The sequence below is a fragment of the Ctenocephalides felis genome, unplaced genomic scaffold (genome assembly GCF_003426905.1).
Source record: "Ctenocephalides felis isolate EL2017-DRISC unplaced genomic scaffold, ASM342690v1 CF-g0.4_SCAFFOLD_01604, whole genome shotgun sequence".
Lineage (NCBI taxonomy): Eukaryota > Metazoa > Arthropoda > Insecta > Siphonaptera > Pulicidae > Ctenocephalides > Ctenocephalides felis.
The window spans coordinates 16,549,500-16,577,261 of record NW_020537758.1 but is presented as its reverse complement, the minus strand read 5'-3'; the positions used below and the strand labels follow the sequence as shown (position 1 = coordinate 16,577,261).

At 28.8% G+C, this 27,762-nt stretch overlaps 1 protein-coding gene across 1 annotated transcript; it reads left to right on the top strand.

Annotated features, from left to right (window-relative positions):
* Positions 1-870: 870 nt before the first annotated feature.
* On the top strand, positions 871-27,762 carry LOC113373420 (spondin-1-like). Its single transcript, XM_026613718.1, has 6 exons — positions 871-928; positions 2,453-2,679; positions 14,493-14,684; positions 17,961-18,073; positions 23,268-23,361; positions 27,469-27,762. Exons 1-6 carry the CDS (start codon positions 871-873, stop codon positions 27,760-27,762), a joined length of 978 nt encoding a protein of 325 aa, XP_026469503.1.

Here is a 27,762-nt window from a genome sequence, read left to right as displayed (position 1 = left end):
TAACTGTTTATTTTTTGATGCAACATTTTTAAGTTTTATCAAAATTAGGTAAATAGGTTGATTTTTAGCAATATTTTCTAATCAATCATCAGTTAAATGTTGATACTTCAATGCTTTTCCTTATATGAGAGCAAGGACTTCATTATACAAAATTTAAAATAATACTCATAAAATATCATTTATTGCAACAAAATTATAGAAGTTTGAGTACAGTGATTCTGTTTTAGCTTCGGCTTATTTACACATATATATATATATATATATAAATAATAATATATATAATAAATTAATATATTTATATATTATTATATATATATATGTATAATAAATAAATAAATAAGTTAGAAATAACGTTGACGAAAACTCAAATGTTGATTTACTTACACACAAACATATTTTATTCAATCATGTCAAACGATTCAGAATTAAATAAAATGAGAAGATATAAAATTAGAAATTTTGTGGCAAAAATATAAACTTCTCCTCTCGGAAATTAATAATTATGGAATCTGAGATTTGTAGAACTTCTAACAGATTAGATCCATTTATTTCATTCAAACTATGATTTTTATTATAATATTTTTGGCTGTAGGTACCGTTGAGAACCTGTGCTTTATCACTAAAACGTTGTTCAACAAACATTTGTTAACCTGGAAATAATTGCGATTTCGTTTTACCCGCGTTCCGGTTTCTATGTTGACGTGTTGTTTTGTTCTGCAGAAAATATCTGGGGCGCCTCGACCTGATAAATCTTTCTTTCGAACTTCTTACAGGGCAGATGTTGTTCGATGATTTATTGTTTAGTTCTCGATTGAACGAACATCGATATTAAATCATTTGTGATGTCAAATGTTCCGATTCATTTAGAAAATGTTCTTGAACTTAGGACAGAAGAAACCTTTTACATTGGTAGATATTAAAAGCTATGGTAGTAATGGATTCTTGACCTTCTCACATTTTTAAAATAGTAATGTTTTCTTTTATTTTGTATTTTTTCATTGTATATTTTATTTCCATCCCCTGTAAGTTTTTCTATTCAATTCCTTTTCCGTTTGTGGAGAATATGGTTATTTTTGACAAATTTTCTTTTACTTTATTCGACATTTGCATACGAAATATTCTCCTCTTACATAATGCATGCGATGAGAATAATACAAGTATATATGTTTGGTGTCCCTGCCTATGAATAACACTTTGATCTCAAATATTTTAATATACATATATTCAAGGAAAAAGAAATATATTTTCAAATGATGTAAAGGAATTGGGAAAAATATTTAGGTCAGGTTTTATATTATCAAATTAATTGCTTACTTTTTAATGCAAAATTATTAAGTTTTCTCAATACTAGGTATAAGATTTTTAATAAATTTTTTAATCATTCATCAGTTATATGCTGATAATATAATGCTAATATGAATGCAAGAACTTCTATTTGCTTCTATTTTATATTAATCATCAAATTACGGATATTATTTTCATGTAAATTCTATCCTTTGCACTCTTATTTATTTAAATTTATGTTTCATAATATAATGCTAATATGAATGCAAGGACTTCTATTTGCTTCTATTTTATATTAATCATCATATTACAGATATTATTTTCATGTAAATCTATCCTTTGCACTCTTATTTATTTAAATTTATGTTATTATTTATCAATTGCTACATTTAATTATTTAACAGTTGTAATAATTATTGAAATTAAAAAAAAAATGAAATAATCTTTATAAAATGTCATTTAGCATAACAAATTATATATATATATATTTTATAAATATTGTTTATTAATATTATAAAAGTTTGTTTACAGTGATTCTATTTAGCTGAGTTTATATGTATATAAAATATAGGTATCTCGGGTGAGTATTTAAGGGGTATATAAGAGAAATAAGTATTTTCCCCTGCGTTGATAATAAACGTGAAGCTTTTATTGTTATTTTATTGTATGTAAGGTTTCTTAAACGTTACTCCAAATTGATTTTATTACATCATTCCTTTGCGCGAACTTGATTAAAAAGCGCCCGAAGAGGTGAGCTCTTACCTGAGCCTCTTCAAAAGGATATTATTGTTTGAAAGCTTCGCTCTGATCCTTTGTTTTATTTTGTAAATAAGAAGTCTGTCAGAAAGTAAAAGAACGCTTTCAATATTGATTATCGAACGTAGTTACAGCATAGCAACAATAATGATCGCTTTGTGATATTAAATACCTGAACTTTATAAAGTTTTGTGATAGAAAACATGAAAGAAAGAACGTGATATTAAAAATGATGCTTGTAATAAATTTTGCTTATAGAGAGAAGAAACACATATAGCATGTATCGGGTTAAATTGGACCATCGTCTAACAAAAGTTTTTATTTTGTTTTGAGCAGTGTTATTATTTACGATACCCGATATAATATTCAAGTATACGTTATTTAATTTACTGAATAATTTATTTTTTTTCAGTGAGTTTGCAAGGTTCGCACTCGCTCCACGTCCCTCATAAATTCAGCGGCTTTCTTCTTGTCGCCGAGCAGGAAGGCCTGGTAGAGGATGGCATCGGAGGCGTCGGACTTCCTCCGCCAGGAGCAGCAGGATCTTTTGCTCTATACGGAGATGCACTTACTAAATTCAGTGATCGATGCCCGAATGCAGTCACACAAACTAGTTCTATGCCGAAGAGCGAGATTCAGGTAACTAGCTATAAAATAAATTTTAACAAACATGATAGTTTTACGCCAAAGAGCAAAATTCAGGTAATTAATTGTAATGGATATAAATGAAGTTTTGACGAGAATGATAGGGATAATTATGATTAGAAATTTATTTTATGGAATTCAATCTTGAAACATTATCCCGTATAATTTAAAAATTATGAGCTTTTAAGCACAGTTAGAGCTTTGGTAAAAGAGTCATCATTTTTCGGTTATAATTGTCAATATTTATTATTTTTGTTTATATAAACTTTGAGACATTAACTATAAATAACATTTCTAGAATCATAGTGGAAAATAATGACACAATAGCTCCAAGTTAAGTGGAAAATTGATGAAAATTTACCTAAATACTTATTAAAATAAATTTACCTAAATGAGTTTGAAAGACCCTTCTTTGAAAAAAAATGTACCTAGTAAAGTACATTGGCAAGTTGCATCAAAATTCAAAAGTTCACTCATTTAATCATAATTGTAAAACTAGTTTTGATAGTTTTTACAAATAGTTTTAATTCTAGACAACTTGTTGCAATTATGTCATTGTGTTTTACTGTGGTCCTAGAAATGTTATTTTAAACTGATTTTGAAAGGCATTTCTATAAAAAAATGTACCCACTAAAGTACGTCGGCAAGTTCTAACAAAAGTTCATACAATCAGTCTTAATAGTAAAATGTTAAAGTAATTTATAGCTTCACAATAAACAAAAGATTTTTGCTAGTTTTGAATATTTTGTTCAGTTTAACAATTAGTCTTAATTCCAGACAACTTGATGCAATTGTGCCATTGTGTTTCACTGTGGTCTTAGAAACGTTATTTAAAACTCAGTTAAGGCCTTCCTTTAAAAAAAATTACTTACTAAAGTTCGTTGGCAAATTCCAGCAAAAATTCACACATTTAGACATGATTGTAAAATGGTAAAGTACTTGAAAGCATCACAATAAAATAATTTTTTTTTGCTAGTTTTGAATATTATGTTCAGTTTAACTAATAGTCTTAATTCAAGACAATTGGATGCAATTAAGCTATTGTTTTTGACTATGGTCCAAGAAATATAATTTACGGTTATGGATGCGAAGTTGAAATGAACAAAAATAATAAAAATCGACCACAATAACCGACAGTTTGATCAAAGCTCTAGGGTGTTCTTAAAAGCTCATAATTACACACTGCATGGAATATTTTTTTATGATAGATAGTATCTATTAGATACTGTCAATGCTATCACCCCGTTCTGAGACACCCTTGATATATGAGCGAAATTTTTTAACTTCTGAAAAGAATTTATTTTTTATTTTTACATGAATGTTACCTAAAATTGAAAAAAAAATGCTGTTATCCAAATTTTGATCAACAATTATTGTAATCATTGTTCCAACGCGCTGAGCTCCTCGTTATACCCGAAAAGGGTACCATTAGTCATGATGCGCTAAAGATTTTGAATTATGCAAAACTAATTACATAAACGGCCTGTTTTTATATTTTGGTGAGAAAATTAAATTACACCATGTAACTATGTAACCGCTAATAAAATTATCGCCGTGTATTCTGTTGTAAAAATACTTCTATCTCCATTTGCTTCCGTACGGCGCTCAAGGGATCTCCGTAAAGCATGACCGGCCCATTTAGTGCCGGATTATTGTCCGTGCGTCCGTGTGTCCGTCCGCGGTGTACACCGAGCGCGCGCGGATTAACTATTACTCTGGCGAACAACGTAAACATATTAGGATGGTCAGACCATGAAATGGCGCATATTTATTGCATAGACACGCCGACCCGGACGACCGGGTCTCTTTGTTTTGTAATAGTACACTACGCAACAACTGGGAATAATTATACAGGGGTAAGGAAATTGACAGTCATTGCGTTTAAATTGAGGCTGCGGTTGTGGAGGATTAATTATTTTTTAAAAATTATATAGTGTTACCCAAATTGGACCTTTGTGCCCCGCCCACGTAATATGTGTCATTTTTATTTTTAATTAAATGTACGTATATACTTTTCTATTAAATTACTGAAATGCGTAACATATTTAAATAAAATAGTTTTGTTTCAGTACGCTTTGTATGAAGATCACTTAGTATGACGAGTTTTCGGCATCCCTTCGATGTCATACTAAGCGCATTCTACAGTATGTGATTAATTCCTTGAAGGGTAACACCAAATAAAATAAAAGTAAAAATTTTTAAAACATGTGATTACATTATTACTTGCATCTCCTCTCAAAATTTTGTCTTATTTACATTTGACTTATACATTGCGTCAGAAGACACTTACGGTAGATAATCCTGTTCAATTCAGGGGGCGTCCATTAATTACGTGATCAATTTTTTAAGAGATTTTTAGTGATATTTCGAATTTCCCCTCGCTCTACCACCAAACATTGCGTGCATTTTTAGTCACGTACAATTTTTCTTACAAACTTTTCAAATTTACAAAAAAATTAAAATTTAGTAAAATTTTTGTTTCTTTTTTGAAAATTTAAGTAAAAAATAAATGCACATGATATCTTACTAGACCCTTTTCCCCACGTGATTTTTATGAGGTACTTTTTTGAATACTTGTGAGGTAGATACAACTTCTATGTGAATTTACATATTTCATGGGTTCATTTTTTACAAAGATCATACTCCGTACAAGATTTGTATGAAACTTAAATTTAAATTTAAATTTTCTCTAGTAAAATTAACATTTTTAGATATTGCTCTTTTTTATTTTCTCATTATTTACACCTTGTAACCTTAACCAAATGTAAGTTATTTTAGAAGTTATTTAAAAAACGGTTGAATCTAATTTAAAAATGGCAATTCTTTTTATAAAACAAGTATCATGAACTAAATGATAGCTCAAACCCATAAACCTACCAACTAACAATAAACATTTGTAATGAATTTTGAAATTCTAACACCGACATCGTAGATATTAAGATGATGGCTGGTTATACATTTTTTCCTACAAGTTTAAAATAGTATCTTTAAAAAGTACTATGCTTTTCTTGTTTTTTTAGGATTTTTCTTGGTGTTGCCTTTTTTACCTCCGGATCTTTAAACCACTCCCTACCCCGTATACTAATTTTATAAAACAAATATGTCAGGTTAATTTGCATGAAAAATAAATATATACAACTTTGCATTTTATGAACTAAATTATATATTCAGTCATCAACTAATTTAACAAGTGAAACCACATAACTAGATCATGATATTTTATATAAGCTTTAAGTAATAAATCACCAAAATTATATTTTAATTGTCATATTCTACATATAAAACAGACTGTATATCGGTATATCACATATCATTATGCATATGATGAAATTAAATTTTATTCAAACAACGAGTTCAAACAAAAGATTAGTATTAGTTTCCCGAAGTTAGAAATTTTCTACGTCAGAACCTTTTCCTTTGTCTCTGAAAGGGCAAAGAATCATAGTTTTAGTTTGGTTGTTTTAACTGCGAGGAAACGAGAATATATTCTAGAAGCGTCGCTTTATCTTTCAAAGTTCACTTTATACTTTGCAGCAATAACAATGATTCTCTATACTTGTATAGAAATAAAAGTTTTTAATTACAAACTCGGAAACTCATTTTGTCGTTCTCTTCGAGGCCCTTACGACTTACGGCATCAATCGTTTGCGACACAAAGTCAAACATTTGATAAACTTGATATAACTAATTGTAGTAGTAATTTGACACAGGGAAACATTTCAAGAAAATCTATATAATGAAAAAATGTTTACAACATAATACAGACTACTTATACATTTTTTCAAGTATTTTTTTTACTCTTAACCTATTTTTTATTTTCGGTTAGAATGTCGGTGGAAGAATTATTCCCATGTAGACCTTTGTTTGTTCTCTTGCTTAACTTCTTTTTTAATTTCAACATTATCAATGTCTTCAAATTCTTCATCAAGAATATCGTCTAAACGTTGGAGACGGCTACTTTCGCTTTTTGCATCAAAAGCTGGAGATTCATCATCGGATAATTCGTTTCCGAGCATTGCACTGTCTCCAATAATAACCTGATAAAAAATAATATAATAAATACATAAAATATTAATTATATATCATGACAGATGAATAAAACCATGTTTATTTAAATCTGAAACAACTATCAATTTTTTTTATCTCACCTCTCTATGCTTGATATCACGAGCTTCATCCAGAAATTTAAAGCCCCGAATTTGGTTAAATCGTTGATAAAAATTTATGCCTGACAATAGAGTTCTCCTATTCGGGAAAGGATACATGTGTGATATTGAAGCCGGTTTTGCTGTAATTAATTTTACCGCATTATGATTTCTACAAAGAGCTGTAATTCTTCTGAATAGAATTGGAGTTATTTGAATTAAATTTGATATATTCATTGTGTAAAAATTCACGAAAAATTTTGAAAATTTTATTAGAAAAAAAAACGCGATCTGATGTATTATTTCATGCTATTTGAAATAGTTTTTTGTTTTATTTAAACTGACGTAATTGATGAATCAATTATCAAATAAATAATTAAAAATATTACCAAGTATAAGTTTGCAAAACTTTTCTATTACCAGCCGTCAGATATTTCGAAACTACTCTAAATTTCTTGCTAGTGCTGTATAGTTCAACAAAATCATTTTCTATCTACTGCATCTCTTGGAAATCTTATTGTTGATGTTTGAAAGCCTTGAGTGCTTAAAGTAAATAAATTCCGAGCCAATGCACACTGACTTTCTGTTATTTCAAGTTTGATCGTGATGAGAAATTCTTCACGAACGCCAAACTTTTTGCAGATAGCTCATGTTAAAATCATAGTGCCATGAGTATTCTTCTTGAGTGATTTTAGATTAAAAGTTGAGGAAGAAATTGAATGATACATGGGTCGGTAAATTTATTATGAACAGCCTAAAATGTGGGTCTAGTTTCATAAAATTTCGCACTCTCCGCTTCTGAGAAGATACCATCTATTTTAATATTAGTCATATTAGTATTGAGCGCGGAGCCAGACACTTATCAGTCTTGCATATCTCGAAAACTGTTGCATGCACCGTCTCAAAATTTCTGTCACATTTTTACTTAAGTATAATAATAATTTGTACCAAGTTTCATAGAAATCGCACTTTTCGCTTCTGAAAAGATATCATCTGTTATTAGTCATATATTAGTATTGAGCGCGGAGACAGCCAGGTGTCAACCTCGACTATCTCGAAAACTGTTGCATGAACCAATTCAAAACTTTTGTCACAATTTTGGTAAAGTTTAATTATAGTTTATACCAAGTTTCATCAAAATTGCAAAATCCGCTTTTGAGAAAATACCATAGTGCTTCTGTTTATATATTCGGTAGGCTAAAAGTGCTCTCAACCTAAAACTCGGCTAGTTTCAGGTCAGAGTGCGTTGGTCCGTAATCGCCAATACCGGACCTGTTCAATTGTTAGACAATCTCGCATATCTCGAAAATTGTTGCATGCACCAACTCAAATTTTTTGTCACAGTTTGGGTAAAATACAATGATGATTTGTGCCAAGTTTCATCAAAATCGCAAACTCCGCTTTTCAGAAAATATCTGTTTAAATATTAGTATTGAGCGCGGAGCCAACCACCCATCAACCTCGCATATCTCAAAAACTATTGAATGACTTTAAATTTCAGAAAATTCACAGATATATGATAATAAATAAATATTTTATTTATTTGATGCATTTATTATATTTCGCAAAAAATCTGTTCTCTTCTTAAGCTGGCTTCTAAAAAATAAGGTACTGCACCCTTAGGTTTATTTTTCATAATTTACGCTAAATTTGTTTTTATATTTAGGCTAAATGATTCAACACCGAAATAAATACTTTTTTTTCTAAATGGCATATTTTCGTTGATACAATAATACGATTTTGCTTCGAACATCACAAATTTATGTACATATTATGTACAAATTATTTATTTATATTTATTATTCACAAGTGTTCACAATCTAACATGTCATTTACGATTTAGTCGACTGTGTTTATTTTTTCAAACCGAAAAATTCTCCAGAGACCTTCGTTGCGTTTCTAGTCTTTGTTGCGGGAACATGTCAGAAGTTTCTCACAGATTGATTTACGTGATATGAAAATATAAAAGTTTTTTTCATTGAGAATATGGGCCAAGGGAAATAATCTGACAGGTTGGGTAAGGTTGCTTCCAATTTTTGGGGGTGGAGGGATGAAGAATAATATTTTTACATAATTGAGTTGAGGAAAATAATAGTGTGTGTGATACATATATCATTTTTTTCTGAATAAGTATTTTTTGTTTCAAAAAATTATTTATATCAATTTTCATTTATTTAATCTTCTTCAATCCTTCTTCTTCAAGAACTATTAATTATAGAAAAAATTATATTTTTACACTTTTTTAATTTTATTTATGATAACTATTATTTTTATTTGTGATTTGTTTTTCTAATTTAAATATCTACTATTTGAATTAGTGTATATTTAACAATTAATATATTTTTGAATTTGTTGCTGATCTTTGATAATACAATATTTTATTATGTTATCAATCAAAAAAAAAGTTTGGTTTACATTTATATCATATATTCACGTATTGAGACTAAGATGAAGTAAGAATAATTTTCTTATTAATTAATCTTAATAATTTTCAATTTGAGTATCAATCGTTCTAGTATGTAGATTTATAATGAACTCTAAGATTTTAGTATCTTCATGAATTACTATGGTAGTAAAACGTAGAAAATTACTAAGTAGACGTAGATGTAGATGTAGATGGTTTCTGTTAGGAATTTTCAGTTAATTAATTTGATATAAATCATTATTTTACGTGTAAAATAAAGATAATCATATATTACAATTACGATTTATATACATAGCCGGTTTTTACCTACAGTTGTTCACCTTCATTTATTTTTTTAAATTAAATATGTTACATAATACCCGCCCTAAATTTTGTGCCATATGTTCATCACATGTAAATAAACCGAAACGGAAAAACGATAACAAGTTAAAATTGAATTTCGTGTTTTTTCTTTCGGAAACACATTATTTAAATTAAATTTTTGGAATCGACCGAAATACTGGTGAAGGAACATACACATTTAAACCAATTTATGAAATTAGTTTAATAGTCAGTTTGATGAGGATAAAAAATATATATTAAATAATAAATTTTAATAATTACTGCGTTTAATTTGACTAAATATAAATAAATTGATTACTCTTGCACAACACACAGGTTTTACAAAATACTTTAACCTTTTCCATTTTTCTCAATGGCCAAATCTCTTAAATCACAACCTCTATAAAACTACGCAGAAAAGAACACCCATATTCCATTTTTCGACAAATCTTATTTTTGCGATTTTTCTATTCCCGTACATCTGCTGCTGCATATTATTTTATATGGGTTCTATTGGCTTAAGAACAGGGCGGCTTATACGACGAAATAAAAGAAAAATGAATGACCCATATTTGAACTTCAAAACTCTTTTGCTTTATATATCACAGCGTTTCATATAAATGTGAGCAATATTTCAAATATTCCTTGGAGAATAAGAGTTGAAGCGCTCGTGGTTCTAGACGTTTTGAAATTTATTGAGTGCAAATAAAATCTGCTAAGGTGGATTTGATATTTTCAACTTTCCATACTAATAATATATCAAATTACTGTTCATATACCTCAATATAACAAACAATAATTTTAATGAAATACAACATCAAAGCTAAAACACCCTCCTTTGTCTGCAGAAATACACCATATCAAATATGTATTACATTTTTCACGCGTTTTCTTTGCCATTAAGGTGCAAATATCTGTTTTCCAACTGGGTCTTTTTTCTGCCCCTGATATTAAGATATAATCAATGTTAGGTACAGTTTATAAACTTTCGCATTACTGTACATAATCTAAAATGTAAGCAAATCCAACGCGGGGGAACCGAGCGTTAAATTATAAAAAATGTGCTCCGTTGCGGATGCAATGCGCACTTTGCAGTAAATTAGTTCCGTTTGCAAAACATGCAAATAGCGGCACAGCTGGTGTTGCATTTTAAAAATAGAATATTATTTTGCATATATATTATACTTAGGAGAAACAAGTAATTAAATTGTTTGACAGTAATTGTAAGAATAATGATCAATGTCGAAGTAAAGAATTATTTACTACAAAAAAACTAAAGAATTATTTACTACAAAATCATTTTCTTTATCACTTCCTTTCCAACCGATAACGAAAATTTGTTTTTGCAAGAAATTTCAATGACTTGGTAATATTGCAACATAGTTAGATTTATACCTCAAAAAGCTAAATTTGTTTTTGAACATGTTTGAGCTTTTTTGAGCATTAGGTTGAGCTTATAAATAAATGCAGCAAAATATTACAATTTTTGGTAATTATGATAACAGTAGATATAACCTATTTTTTCTAGTCTATTCAGATTTATTTTCTAATTATATTATTATTTACTTGTATTATTAAAGGGTTATGTAAATGAATGAATTCAGGATTTTCTGAACTAACTAGTGGTGTATGGCATCGCATCTCGGCAAATTGCTAGAACTTCCCGGACCATAACGAAATGCTCGAGGAATGTTAAATGTTTTGAAATAGATTATTATTGCAAAGTTAAAATTATTTGATTAATGTATATTAGAACTTTAGTCATAATTAAAATTAAAATCTGAATTATTTTCGATATACAAAAAAAAATGAAAAAAAAATAAAAAAGATTGAAACAAAAAAATTTTTACCCAAAAGCAATTATTTTGTGAAAACAAGTAGAAAGTTCTTTGAATCATTCAAATCGGACGCTTAGATCTCTCAAAAACTGCCATTTTTTGCACATTTAGCTCTGTATCTTCGAAATGGCTCGACCTGTCTCTGCCAAAAACTAATCACGTCTTTTCCCAATCATTACAAATTGATTTTTTTTTAAATTATTTAAATCGGATACTCTATTCTCTCAGAAACTTGATTTGTATCTTCTGCACTCTTTGCTTTGTATCTTCTGCACTCTTTGCTTTGTATCTCCGTAACGGCCAGACCTACCTTTTCTAAAAACTTATCAACATATCTCCCTACCAATAGGAATCGAACGTTTTTTGAACCATTCAAATCTGTTGATCCGTGCGCCCGAAAACGTGGACGAAAAATTGTATCCGTACATGCATACATACACACACACATATCCATTTTTTCTGAGGTATGCCAAAATGTTCAGAAACCTTAAAAAGGTGAATAAATATAAAAAATTTCATTTGAGCTTTTTTTGCATTTACTATTTCTTACCCTACGGGAAGTTAAAAATGAGTCACCCAACATTGGTGACCGTTTTCATCATACCCGCTATGATGTCAAACTGTTTCATAAAACCGCAATTCCAATTGGACGAAACAACACATAAAGCACTTAATATTTACCCTTTACGTTTAAAACGGTTTCTGTATATCTATTATTAAAACTTTCCGAAATTATTGTTGCGCTACCGATTGCCATTAAAATCTGATACATCGCATACATGTGACGTGTTATGAATAGATGTGCGAAACAGCCGTGGCGCAGTTTCACCGTTGGCATTTCAATACCTATTTAATAATCCAATGGAACCCCAACTCAGCACAATATGGCGCTTATTCAGCATTCATAAATTTCTGAATTGTCTATTGATATAATATTCCAGTCATTGGAAATGTTATTCTCGATATACACATGCGGTTCGTCTATTAAGAACCGAAGATTTGCTTCGCGCTAGCAATCCTGGATTCACTCGTGGAAAGTTGAAAGAGAATATTTTATGGATTGTCATAGAGAAATACACTGTTTACTCGAATCGTAATCTTACTATCATGTAAGCATTTAGTACTTGGTTTGTTTATGTATAGCTAATTTACAACCAAAAAATGACCACTGTTTCACCAAAGCTTTACATTGTACTTAAAAGCTCATAATTTTCAAACTACAAGGTATACAATTTTTAACTTCCCGTAGGGCAAGTTATAATAATCGCAAAAAAATCGAAAATGAAAATTTTTATATATCTTTACGTTTCAAAGGCTTCTGAACATTTTGGCATACCTTAGAAAAAATGGATGTATGTGTGTGTACGTGTGTGTGTGTGTGTGCGGATACAAATTTTCGTCGACGATTTCGGGAACACGGATCAACCGATTTGAATAATTCAAAAAACATTCGATTTGTATTAATAAGGAGACGTGCTGATTAGTTTTTGGCGAAGGCAGGTCTAGCTGTTTCAAAGATACAGGGCAAAACGTGCCAAAAACGGTAACTCAGTTTTTAAGAGAACGGAGCGTCCGATTTTAATAATTCAAAAAACATTTTACTTATATTAACAAGATGAAGAATTGATCAAATTTTTATGAAGGCAGGTCTAGCGGTTTCGGAGATCTAATGAAAAAAGCAAAAAAAATGCCATGCCAGGCGGTCAAAAATGATCATTAGACATATGCACATCAAATTATCAGATATTTTATAGAGATTTCACAATAAGTATAAATTTTGTTTACATTCCTATGGGTTCTGTACCAATATTCATCCGTTAGACGGCGACGCGGCGCTTACGCGCTTTTACTTCTTGTCGGCAGTTAAAGCAGTACGATTGCCGGATTTCCGAAGTTTTTTCCAAAAATGTTAATTGTTTTTAAAAAAACAATAATTTTTGGTACGGAAAGTTCCAACAATTTGCCTTAAGGCACGATGCCATGCGCCCCACTAGTTTTTAAGTTTTTTCATAATCAATAAATAATAATTAATGTTCGATGTCACATTATACAACTTTATTTTGTGAGGTACTACCAATCACCCACAAAAAGTTCCTTCGTGACTTCATCACTAGCGGGGGGAATGATGTGGTAAAAATGGCAAAATAATAAGTCGCGACAGAAATAAATTGTATGTGTTTGGTTTTTTGGTATAAAGTGGCAGCAATTCAGTAATGTACAAATTACTAATTTATTACTAATATTTTTAAAATCAGGATTATTTTTTTACCCAAAAAACCACACACATACGTTTTTTTCTCGGCTTACTTGCCATTTTTGTTATATTACCGTGCCTTCTTTTTGCTCCATATATGATATTATATGTATATGATTAAGGTTCATGTTTGCTCATAAGCATGGTTAACTAAATTGAATAAAATGGCGTTTTACATTTCGCCCTGCACGCCTTCTCATAAACATGGATATAACGCAAATATTAACCATATGTTCGTAAGAGAATAAGCAGGGAAACGAAATGAAACAAACGGGATTTAATTACGGAGAGGGTGTTGGTACGGCGCCCACGTCGAAATTAAATTTTAAGGGTTTTTTTTTTATAATTTTACGATAAGTGTATTATAATTAGATTATATTATGATATTTGGATATAGATATGTTATTGATAACATTATGAAATACTAGGAGAAAAGGTGCTTTACTTGTTTCTGGATTACTTCTGGAGTACTTAAAATAGTTTAGCAATATTGGGTAGAGCAGAGTTCAAAAGTCGGAGATAAAAATGTCTTAAAAACAAGTTAAGTGTAGAATTCTTTAAAAAAAAAACTACTTTAAAATAGAAGACCAAAAATGTATAACCGGCCATCACCAATTAGTTTTTAATACGGGAAGTTCCAGCAATTTGCCTAAAAGAGAAGGATGATTACATACAATTTGCAAAATAGTATTTACAAAAAGTATTCAAAATAGTATTTTTTGCTTTTGAAAAAATAGTGTTGGACTTTTCTATCTTTCCTGTATCCAACAAATAAATGTATTACTTCTAATATTTGTAATCAATATTTTCCTTCCTTTTTCCAGGTGATGTGGACCGCACCCCCGGCTGGTTCGGGTTGTGTGGTATTTCGGGCCACTGTTCTCGAAGTGCGTGATGTGTGGTACATGGACGATGGTCCTCTTAGTAGAACTTTGTGCGAGGACTCGCAGGACTCGCTCGACTTGCAACCTAGTGTGGTCGATCCTTGCGAGGCTTGCGATGAAGCCAAATATGAGGTAAATGGAAAAGATATTTGGAATGTAAATACAGAACTGAGTAGACGGTCGAATAGTTGCATGGTTGTTGATAGTTTTCTAGTACTTCTTGCTGCTCCGTTGTTTTCAAAGAATATTAAATAACTATTAAATGTGCACAAACTCTAAATTGCATATTATAAATACATGATATATTTTAATCATTTTTCCTAATAGATTAAAGTTTAACCCTCCGTCGGTCGGATATTTATTCACCTTCGAACGGTCGGAGTGGTCTGGCTGGACCACCATTCATTTTACATGCATTTATATGGGATAAATGAGTTTTTGATGTCTTATATATTAACGATTATTACTAGTAAATATTTATAGTTTTGATTTTTCTTTTTTTATCGTCTTTTGCATGTGTTGAGCTTGCTTATGATAAAAATATTATATATTATATAAAAAAAAATCAAGAAATATGAACAAATCATTGCTTTTTTTGTTAATTCTTCTGTTTTATATCAATGAAAAATAATATTTATTCTTTTTCGGCGCCTTCGAAATGAATGTGAAATTCAAATGAAAACGAAATGAGGTGCGTCGCCTTTGACATGAGCTGTAAAATTCAAGTTGAAAATATAATTTTACTACAGGTTTGCCAAAACAATTTTTGAACGCAGTACGGGTAGAAAAATTGTTGATAATGTGCGCATTACTCATTTGATTTTCAATGTTTGCGATGACCAATAAGTTTGGTAGGTTTTCAAGGAACTCTCGTCTTGAAAATACTAACATTCATGTTACAACACATAGCAAAGAATGTATAAAACGCAGTTTGAATAGAAAATATCAGAAAAAAACAAAATACTGGTTTACATATATCAAAAAGCGTATATTTCATACAAAATGTATTGGGGGTCTAGACAGACTACTCCGACCGTTCGAAGTATAAAAAAGTTAATATCCTTATAATTATCCTTCTGTACATTTTTACGTCCTGATTTTTTCATTGATCGACAGCTAATGAAATTTTAGAAAAAGTTAATAAATTTCAAATCGATAGGATTACTAAGAGTTTTTTTTTAATTGAAGTCTAAAAATCTGGCCAGACCACTCCGACCGACGGAGGGTTAAATAGTAGGCAGAAAACAAATCCTCAAAAAATCTGTTCACACACACACATACTTTTTCCAAATTTGGTCTCATTCGATTCAGAATGGCTTGAAACGCCAAGAAAATATAAAATTAGCGAATCGGATTTTTTTTATGAAAACATAAACTTCTCCTTCGGGAAGTTAATAAAAAATAAAAATATTTCTTTAAAAAAAAACACCATATTATTTTAGGGTCCCCTATATGAAATATTAAGATACCTCTATATATGATTTTAATATGAAAATTTACCACATAGTTCATCAAAGATCATAAGTTTCCTAATAACTTTGCGTGCACTTGATGTGCGTACGATGTACATGTTAATAATATCGGATCACAATAGTTTAGAGCTGCCGACCAGATGGTAAATTAGTTTTGACAAGAACTAAGTTCCTCTCCGCACATGGCTTGCTAATCAATAACTTGTCTGCATATTGCATTATCCGACTATAACTCTTGCTATAGTATTACATAAGTTTATGCGAACTATAACTATGTATTAAATTCAAAACTTGATTTCGGAGATGGCGATAATTGCTCCTACGGCTTACGAAGTAAACTACTTAATTAAATAATAATACAGATCGGGTGTACGCGTTAAGCCTGATAATTATGATTATATTATAGCTGTTACCATAACGGGGAATAACCCTTAACAAAAGCGTATAAGACGCCTCTACATACTAAGTTGGCAAAGTAGATAATTTTAGGGAGGATATAATACTGAAAATTATGGTACTAATATTTACAAATATTATAAATATTTCCTGGAAGTATTAAGATATATACATTCTACAAATAGATTTGAAATCAATTTAAATCAACTGTACAGTTGAATTCAATTTTGTGCCAATAACGACCACAAAATTCTCATTCTCTTCGAACAAAATCAGTATGATATTTCACTAATTTGCATTTGCTATGCTTAACCATAATTGCACTGACAAATGTGTATTATTATGCTACCGTTTATTTAAATGATACATTATAACATCGCGAATCAAATTTAAATTACTGCGATAGTGACCTGATTTAATGAATCGAACACAAGAATTTGAAAATTTATTTTCCAACAATACGCATAGAAATTAACACACATTCTAAGTATAGATTGTGTTACAAATGTTTGAAAAATTTCAGTGAAAACAACAAATATTCATTTCCGTCAGGTATTTTATAAAAAGAAAATACCTCCAAAAATTATATATTTTCCAATCATTTAAAAAAAACAGTACAAAAGGATTGTTAAAATTTTAAATTACTTTCGGAGAAATAGCTGTTTGCTCACGATCATGATCTTCTGTTTTTTTCCTCTTTAAAATTTTAAACGCGTTTTTCTTGAAACTACCTTCTGCTATATATGATACCCACGATTTTCTCAACCTTTTACTTGTCCGATTTATTTTGAACTCTCACAAAGTCTTCTTTAAAGGCTTCTCCTCAGTATGAACTATGCCTATTCCTAAATTTCAATCTTCACTTTTTTTAAAAAAAATAATCAAGAATTTAAAATTCATGACATCGGGCATCTAGATCAATGAACTATTTTTTGTATTGTATTATTTGGAGGGTTCAAATCAGGGTTATGGTTATCTGCAAATCTCCTCCCTACGTAATTTTAACCTTTTGTAATATTTAATTTTTGATTTTTTTTGTATTCTTAAAACATTTGGTAATAAAGAATGAATAATAAAAATATTATTTTCTTTTTTTAAGGAACTTTAAAAAATAGTAATACTCTTTAAAATATTTTTTTGTGCAATTCTTACTAAGCTAGAATTAATTTTTTTAAACTTTCTGAACTGAATAGTAGAAATATTATTTTCTTTTTTAAGGAACTTTCAAAAATAGTAATACTCTTCTAAAATATTTGTTTTGTGCAATTCTTACTAAGCTAGAATTAATTTTTTTAAACTATTCTGAACTGAATAGTAAAAATATTATTTTCTATTTTAAGGACCTTTCAAAAATTTAACTTAATATACTCTTCTAAAATAGATTATAATTCATGTCTGTAGTCCAGAATACCCTTCTAAAATATTTTTTGTGCAATTCTTACTAAGCTAGAATTATTTTTTTTCTAACTTTCATCAAACTTTATATCTAGAATTATTATTATTTTATTATTTTAATTTATTTATTCTATTTTTTTCTCAGGTGACTTTTGAAGGGTTGTGGTCACGTCACACCCACCCTAAGGATTTTCCCAGCAACGGATGGCTGACGCGTTTTAGCGATGTCATCGGAGCAAGTCACACAGTGGATTACAGGTAAAAAACAGAATATTTTACATATTACAGGAATAATCCTGAGTGATATATGAATGAAAGGCGAAACGTGTCAAATAAACAAAAAAGGAATTATATTACACCGCAGAGGTATTGTGTCACGCGGGAAAAAGTAAATTGAAAATTCATGTTTGGGCGAGGACTTACATTTTTATATAACGATATTCAAGCTACTTAAGTACAAAAATAAACTCCATATATATATATATATATATATATATATATATAAATAAATTATTACCCCTTCAATACTTTACATTGCATGTTCAAATATCCATTATCATACCCTTTCTACTCCATTAAATAAACTTTGTTAATTATCCACTCCAACATTTATTAAACTTGATTTTCATTTTCTTAGATATTTTATTAAAAAATACTTTCAACTCATGAATATTGATGAGAGTATCATGAGAATATTAATAATTACTTGGAAATGTATTGTAAATGTTTTAGAGTAATATAAATATTCTTATAAGAACACCCGAGGCAATATTTCAAGTTGTGGTATGGTTATCCATCATCTTTATTAAAAGCGCTACTTCGAACAATGAGAAAATAAATATGATGGAAAATATAACTTGGGGATAGTGGATATAAGTTGGTTTGGAGTGAATTTATAAAAGTGATTTTATTAAATTAACTGAAGTTTATTAATTAATCTCATGCCCAGTATATCTAATGATGGTATTGAAAATTAGCAAGATTCATTTATCTTTATGATATTAATAAAAATTAGATTTATTAATAATTACAGTTTATTCAAGTCAATTTTATAATTTCTGCATATTCTCTATGCAAGTTATTTAAAAATCATTTATTTGTTTTTGTACTATATCGACGCTATGTTTACAAAACAAGAAATTTCACCTACATTTCCCTATAGTTTTATTTTGTCAAGTCTCTTGAATATGTGAGATAAATCTTTTAAGATAAAAGGGAAGTCGTGTTCCTATTTTCTGTTCTTTTTAGAAGGGTCTCTAATTAGTTTTCATTCTTTCTGGTTGATGTCAGTCTTAGGAAAAAACCTTGTCACTTTTTAGATGGTGATTCACTTACTTGACTTTACTTTTTCAAAATTTTACTTTTACTTTTGAGTTTTCTTTTGAAAATAAAATTCTGATATGGATATATTTGTAAAAAAATACAGATAGTTTTTTGACAACATTTTTTTAAATCAATTAAAATTCATTTCATTTTTTTACTCTCTAATTCATTAGACGTTACAGATTACGCCAAGCTATATATAATAACTATGAAAAAAATGATAATTTATGTTTCATTGAATAATTTATAAGTAATAATAATACTTATAATAATTTATAAGTATATTTGTTTTATAATTTTGTGATATTATGTTATATTTATCAAAAATATCATTTACTCACGTACTATCATTATTTATAATTTTTTTTAACACTATCGTGTTTTAACAAATATTGAGAGCCTAGTGAGATATTTATAGAAAATATAGTCAATATTTAAAAAAAAATGTTTTAAAATTTATATAGATTTGTTGATAAATTTGCATTTACCTACTACATTAAATATTAAAATCAAACAATAAATTTTTTAATTGGGTATGCATTAAATTAAAATAATTGAATCCTTTAACAGACGATTGTTTGAGGTTGCAGCAAAAAGTATGATTATATCTAAATGTATATTTCAAATTTATTTTTTACATAATTTGTGTAATTTATTTTTTCTGTTCACTGATAGGAACAATAAATGTACCTCATTCATAATATTTTATAAATGCAATATAGATAGATAATCATTATTTATAAAATTATTAATATCTGATCTTATATGACACGTCTTTTTTTAGAAAAAAATAAATTTATTTATAATTTTTCGACGTTCCTTAGAACTGGTATAGCATGTACTTTGTTAAATCATTTGAGAGAATAAAATTTAAATAATTAATGAAACACTTAAACTACTAAACATATTATATATTATATAATCGTTTTCTTTTGATTTTTTTTTAATTTAGATTTTTCAAAATTCTTGAAAAAGTGAATATTCTTTGTGTATATATATACCTTAATATTGATTTTAAAACACTTGAAACGGGGTTTAAAATTAAAAACAAAACATGTTCACTTATATGGTTATTTTTTATATTTAGTTTATATGTAATGTATGTATGGTTTATTTTCTACATGTAATTATCAAAAAAGATGGTTTTTTCTGGTGTGATACTGTTAACAAAACATTGCTGAATGATGTCACACAATCCGTGTCGAAACGTATATTGTATTTATTTATTTTCTTTTATTTCGAAAATTAATATTCAACATATGTCTCAACGTTGAACAAAGAAATTTAATTGTGTGTATATATGTATATATATATATATATATATATATATGTGTGTGTGTATGCGTATGTATATATATATATATATATATATATATATATATATACACTCCACTCTTCACTCTGCATTTACAATGAACACTTACGTATCAAAGGCGTTATATACCCAGTAAACCTATTTAGCGTATATTTACAATCAATTACAAAATAATTGCGAGTGCCTAAATCCTAATCAATGTTGTGACCACTCTACTCCGCATTAAATACATCGACCAACTAAATTCCTTCTGTCCTTCATCAAAATTAACTATTCGATAGTACATTGAATTAGCAATTTAATCAAACGCGTTCTAATCATCGACAAAGCTGCCGCAGACCGCGTTATAGGCATCACTTGATTCGGACCGTCGGTTTTCATTCCGTTGTTGTGTACCTGGTCGATTCGATATTCAAATTTCAAATTCGAATGCATATCCCTGCCAGAATCAATGAATGGAATGAGATATATGCGGAAATTCTGGGCACATACATCATAAGAGTGCTTTGTTTCCCTGTTTAGTTATGGATTCGCATAGCAAAGAATTTGCAACTGCAATTTATTTCATATTTAATAGCATTATAATTGTATTGAGGGAAATACAGGTTCTGATTGAAATATTTTTTTTATATTTATTCAACTGAAATAGGTTCTTAATTAATTCTTTCATCTGTTATGCTGACTACTTAACGTGTTTTTTCATGAAGGGTTGTCCTGTCTCTATGTGATTAAGGGGGTATTCTAGTGTAGAAATTCAAAAAAATCGTTTTTTTTATTTCACATTTTAAAAGTTTAACTAATTAAGAATATGGGTACGAGAAGGTTTTGAAAATTTGAATTATTTTCGGAGATATAGGCATTTTACTGACTCGGTCTCCATACTGGTTTGGCTTCACGCAAAACTTTAAATGCGTTTTTCTCAGAACAGACTTTTCAGTACTGTTGACACGATTTCTCGAGTTTTGATCAACCGATTTGAAATGTTCAGAGAGTCTAGTTTATAGACCTATTTTTAGCCTGAACTAGCATCATTCCCAAATTTTAATTTTTACTATTTTTAAAAAATTCGAGAAACTCAAAAAAACAGTAAAAAACACTTTTTTTTCAAACAGATTTGTAAAAAAAACATTTTTTTACTCATCGCTAGTTTGGGCGATTGTGACATCATTGTAGATTAATAATCTTTCATTGCTTTCTTTTACGACATTTAAAATGATCAAAATTCATCGCTCTACACCAGAATACCCCCTTAATATATACTTATCTTTTTTATGAAGGTAGGAATACCTAGGATAATCTTTTATATAGCCAATATCACTACTGCTTGATACCAGGTTGTCCGAAGTGGGTATCGAGCCTCAATCCCATCCTATACACTTTCTATGTAATGAGATTATTAAAATTTTGATAATGCTGATTTTTTATTAATGAAAGGTTTTAAATCTATATCGGCTAAGGGGTTTTTTGGTTCATAGCTATCGATATTTACAGATTAAAACAGATGTCATTTTTGCTTGATATCAGGCTGTCCGAAGCAAGTATTGAACCTGGACACCACAGTTCGAAATTCATAGGTCTAAATATTATTACACTAGATAATAAAAATTGCATTCTTCATTCTCAAACTATTATAAAAGATACAAACTAATTTCCCCAAGTTTTCGTACACTGTTATATTATAATGCTTAATTAAAAGTTATATCAAACAACCTGAAAGTTTAACTAGCGCTTCTAATTAACTGAGACAAAGAATTTTTTTATACAAATTTACTTTATTCTTGCAAATACAGGTGATTTGTTTTTCTGCCACATTCAAGAGACTAGAATAAAACATTGTTTTTTTGTTTCTGTAAATATTACATCATTTGAATTTATAAAATATAATTTTAAAAGTAAATTGTAAATTATTAAATAAAAATCTTGAAATTCACAATACAGTCTTATCATGCGTTTGTTTAAAGTAACAGGGTAGGCCATTTAAATAGGAAGCATTTTTTTCTGAAAAAAAACATTTTGAATAAACATTATATATATTTTGGTTCAAGAAGATACGTGCACCTATTTTAAATATTTAAATTATAATATATATATTTTTTTTCCGAGATAAAAATGTCCACTGTTAATGGTTTGCCTTATACATTTTTTAAAAACGGTTTTTTTCTAATGTGTTTAAATTGGGAATATCTCATTTGACGAAATTTTGTCATTATAGTTTAACAACAAACTAATATCATATATACAAATTTTCTGCTTATTTATTGAAAAAAAAATTGTTGATGATTCATAAATGTACAGAATTGACCAAAAATTCTCAGTCATTCAAAAATTATTATATTTTTTAAATAAAATTAATTCTTTAACGTATCGCCTTATAAAATATAGAAAAAGAGCTTATTAAATCAATTTTCACATTAAAATAAAAATGTGTATTTTTTTACCCTCATGAAAATAATTTCAATAACTAATTTTGAATTTTTTATTTGATATTTATATTCAAAAGAATAGTTATTCTGATAAAATATATAATGCAATTAGTAATTGAGATTGTCATTTATCATAAAACTTTTTAGTACAAATTTGCCTGTTTAAATTTATTAATTTATTTATGTCCGTAACTGAACAGGCGTAAATAAAAAAGAGATAAATAAAATTAACATTTTCTCAGTGAAACTCATCCATACTGCAACTAGTCTGTGATATGTTTGTTGCTTTGACAAAAATACCTTTGCAATATTCAAATTCAAATACTGTGCATGCACATCTCCTTTGTAGAGCTCATAAATAATATCAAACATGTGCATATATTCTGTGCAGGTTCTGGGAATATGGCCAACCGGCCAGCGAGGGATTACGCCAGGTTGCAGAACATGGTGCAACCAGGATGTTGGAGAGCGAGCTTAAGGCCGAGGTATGGAAATTGTAATATATCACCATGAAATTAAATTATCGAGTTTGTAGCTCAATAATCCAATTTATTTGGTATGTTTTACACATTCTGTTATTTGTTTACGGAATAACTACATTACTTTGACAAATTTTTAGTATTGGGTTTGACAACAAATCGATATTTCATATGGATACGATTTGACAGAAAATATTTATACAGACATTCATAGCATCGTGTCAGGAAAGTAGGTTACACTTCCAAACGTGACAGATTCAATAGCCCGTAAATGCATTTATATTTATTTATGCTTTGCGAATTGAACCGTCTATGAAATGAATAAATTTTGTAGGTATTGAACTATGTACTAGAATATTATTTGTGCAGTCAATTTTAGAAGACACAATATAATATTAAGAATTAGTAATTTTATAAATGACGTATAAAATCTATGGCTTGCTGAATAAAAATTCAATATTCGTGATGAAAATGCTGAACCATTATCTAACAAGAGATATGCAACCTGTTCCAAAAATTTGATCGACGTTTGCACCGGTTTATTGTATGTTTTTAAAAAATAACAAAAACTAGTGAATCCATTTGTTCTAAATTTTGACGGTATATTTATACATGTTTTGAGAATACATAGTAAAATTTTTGAAATAAAATATTAAATACTTTTGAAATGACACGAAATCTCCGGCGGCGTCAAAAAAAAAATCCTCCACTGCTGGAGTGATTGCAGTCTTTTCCGTTCATAAAATATAAAAACAAAAAAATTCTCGCTAAACTAGAACATATTTGTCTGTACGATGACCCTCGGACGAACAAAAAAATCAAAAATTGACAAAATGGCGGCATGTTGAAAAAAAAAGTTAAATTTTTCCCAAAATTTTGGTCGTTTTTGGCCTGCCAAAATTCGATTTTTGATCAGATCAAAAAACTGGAGGGTCATCGTATGGAGAACTATATAGAGGAGAAGCCAAAAAAATTGATAGCAATCGAATTATTTGTCTCTGAGTAATCACTCCAGCAAATTCGCAAAATACTGTTTTGAGAAAAACGCGTTTAAAAATAAAATGATCGTTATATTATATACTATATGTAATTTTTTAAATGGCTAAAACTCCAAAACTATTTAAGATATTTCTTTAAAATTTTAGTATGTTATTTTTGAAGATATAGCCTATCAAAATATGGAAAAATTCAAAATTCAATTTTTTGAAAACTTCACACTAGGTGTGCCTCTCAAAAAAAGATTTTGACTTTAAAAATCTATTCAATAAGTGACAAAAATAGTTGTATATACACACAGAATACCACCACCCTATAATATTTATATTATGGGTCGACTAGATGAGTTCTCTGGTAGCAAAAAGGATTCATTTAAAATGGAAGTAGTTTTTAATAAAATGCAAATCCATTTCTTATTGCATGAATAAATAATGTAAGACGAAATGCATTGTCTGTTGCCATTATTACATTTGCATGTCAATCCCCTAAAGTAAGGATGGATGCTGCGAACGAGATAACATCTGTAACAACTTGCTCCGAGAAAAGAGTAAATCTTTCGCTTTTAGCAGGAAATGAAATTCGAAACATAACTTTAAGCGAAGGAGCTAATAATAAATTCACAAGCGTACAAATACAAATATATATTTTTATATACATTCTGACTGTCTAAGGGTGAATTCTGATGGATTAGATCCATCTAACCCATATCTTTCTCAAACCGTTTATAATTTTCAATACCGTAAACATTTCCAAAACCTTTCAATAAACATCTAATAATATAGAAGAGTAAATAACCTTTTGCGATAGTTTAAAATAATCCTACAAGGTTTCAAAGAGTGCCACGAATTTTCTTATCTAACTATAAGGGTCTTTGCATGTACAAAATTGGTGACCCATATCTTTTCATTATTGTATTTTAGCTACTATTTTTGTCGAGTCAACATATTTTTAAAGGATGGAATTTCAAATGTATATGATCAATATAAATTATTAACATGCAATTTCATTATCATCACTCCTTTTATTTACCTCTGACTATTTTACCTCCTCTGACTATTTACCCTATGCGACACATAAATTTCGTTTGAACCCATATCCGATTTATTATTTATTCATTAAATTCCATTCGTTTGTAAATAATAAATTAATGCATACTACCATTATTGATTTCTGGGCGTCAGTATATTTGCATTTTGTTTTACAATTGCCATTTCAGATTAAAGTATCGACTAATTTACTTGCTCTATAAATACGACTCGTTGGTTTGCAAACAGGATATTACAAATTAAATTATTTAGACAAAAATGTTAATTTTATATACAAAAGCGATTATTTGTAAAACGAATTTATAAAATTCATTTTAAAATTTATTTGCATTTCCTAACCATTATTGCGTAAATTGCAATCAAATTGTTTAATGTGATTAATAATCAAATTAAATGTTTCAAATATTATATCAGCTTTAATTACATAAATATTGGTTTTATATCGACGATAAAAATATTGTTTTACATCATATAAGCAAAAATGTGAAATAATGAATACTTATTTTTATCAAATAGGGATAAATTAACTTACTTACATTTTATATTTGGATCATTTGATTTTAAATAGAATTCAGAGTTAAAGAATTATCAATATTCTAATTAAATGTTTGATTATTAGTTTCAAATAATACATCTATTTTAGTTACATGAGTTCTTGAAAAATATATATTTTTTTACCTATATAAGCAAAAGTCGATTAAAATAAAATTTATTAATTAAATAGTTATTGAACTAGTATAGACCAAATTTTAACACAAAATACTTTGATTCATCATTTAAATTGAAATCTAAAAATCTTAACTGTTTATTTTTACATATTAGAGATTCGTCAGCAAACATCTATTTATTTGAAGATCATTTGCAAATAAATTAAAATTTTAAGAGAAAACTTTGACATGATTATAATGAATATATTTAAGTTTTTTTTTTTAATTCAATTATTTGATTATTAATTACACCAATGACTGACTAACTATAAATAAAAGCATCGTACAACAAAATGGCATCGTACGATAAAGGGATAAAGTAACTTATTTACTTTTATATATCTATATTACTTGATTTTGAATAATATTTAAAAAAAATAGAATCGATTTGATATATATATAGTAATATTTTCTGGACTGCGTATGCCAAAAATATATCAGGCAGATTTATTTTTTGCTCCCTTTCTAAGTAAATCTATGTTTTATATCCTGAATCCAGTTTTAAAACTTCAATGAATCGCAGAATGCATTTATTTTTTATGAGCTTCTTATATACTATTATTAAAGCTCTTTATATTTATATATGATAAAATTTTGAACAACTTGCAAATCATTAATATTATGATCGTTAAGGGGATCTATTTTTAAGAATTTTTGTACCCCATTTTCCCCATGGTGATAAATTGTGATTTATAAAATTAATACCCTTTTACCCTGAACTTGACGTGTATTTTAAATTTTTGGAATATCTTATACAAAATACGATTTTTTTCTATCACCATTTTGCAGAGATAATAAAATTACAAACAACTTGCAAATCATTAATATTATGATCGTTAAGAAGATCGATTTTTAAGGATTTTTGTACCCATTTTTATCACCATGTTCTCCATGTGATAAGTTGTGATTTTTAAAATTAATATTCTTTTCCTCTCAACTTCACATGTATTTTTAGACTCTATGAAAAATGTTAAATTTTTGGAAAATTTAAAAAAATTACGATTTTTTCTGATTAAGGTAAAAGATAAATAAACGTGATAATTTACTAGACTCTCTGGTATTTTTTGTGAAACTCCTCCCCCTTTTTAAGCCTCGCTTGATTAATGTATGTCCTCCTAATAAATAATTTTATACAATTTTTAATTTAATTTAATTTAATGTAATTTTTAACTTTCCGTAGGGTAAGTTATAGTAATTTCAAATATAATATTATTTTCAATTCAATTTTTATACAATCATCGGAACATTTAACAGAATTTTTTACAATGTATACCTAATATTTTACTCATCAATTTTACTCAGCATACCGTATTTTGCATCCCCCAAACAAATCTCTATTACCATTATTTTATTATTATTTTCAGAGCGAACACATCCGTACAATCATCAAAGCCCGAGGCATCAGTTACCCCAACGTAACCGGCAAGACCTTCGCCGTGTTCCGCGTCGACAAGCGGCATCACCTGGTGTCGCTGGTCTCTATGATTTTCCCGTCTCCCGACTGGATCGTCGGCGTCTCCGGGCTTGAGCTGTGCGCCCGCAACGGCTCCTGGATAGAGTCGCGCGTGCTGAACCTCTACCCGTGGGACGCGGGCACGGACAGCGGACCCTCTTACATAGTAAGTAGAATTAGACATGGAAACGGGACTCTGAATTAA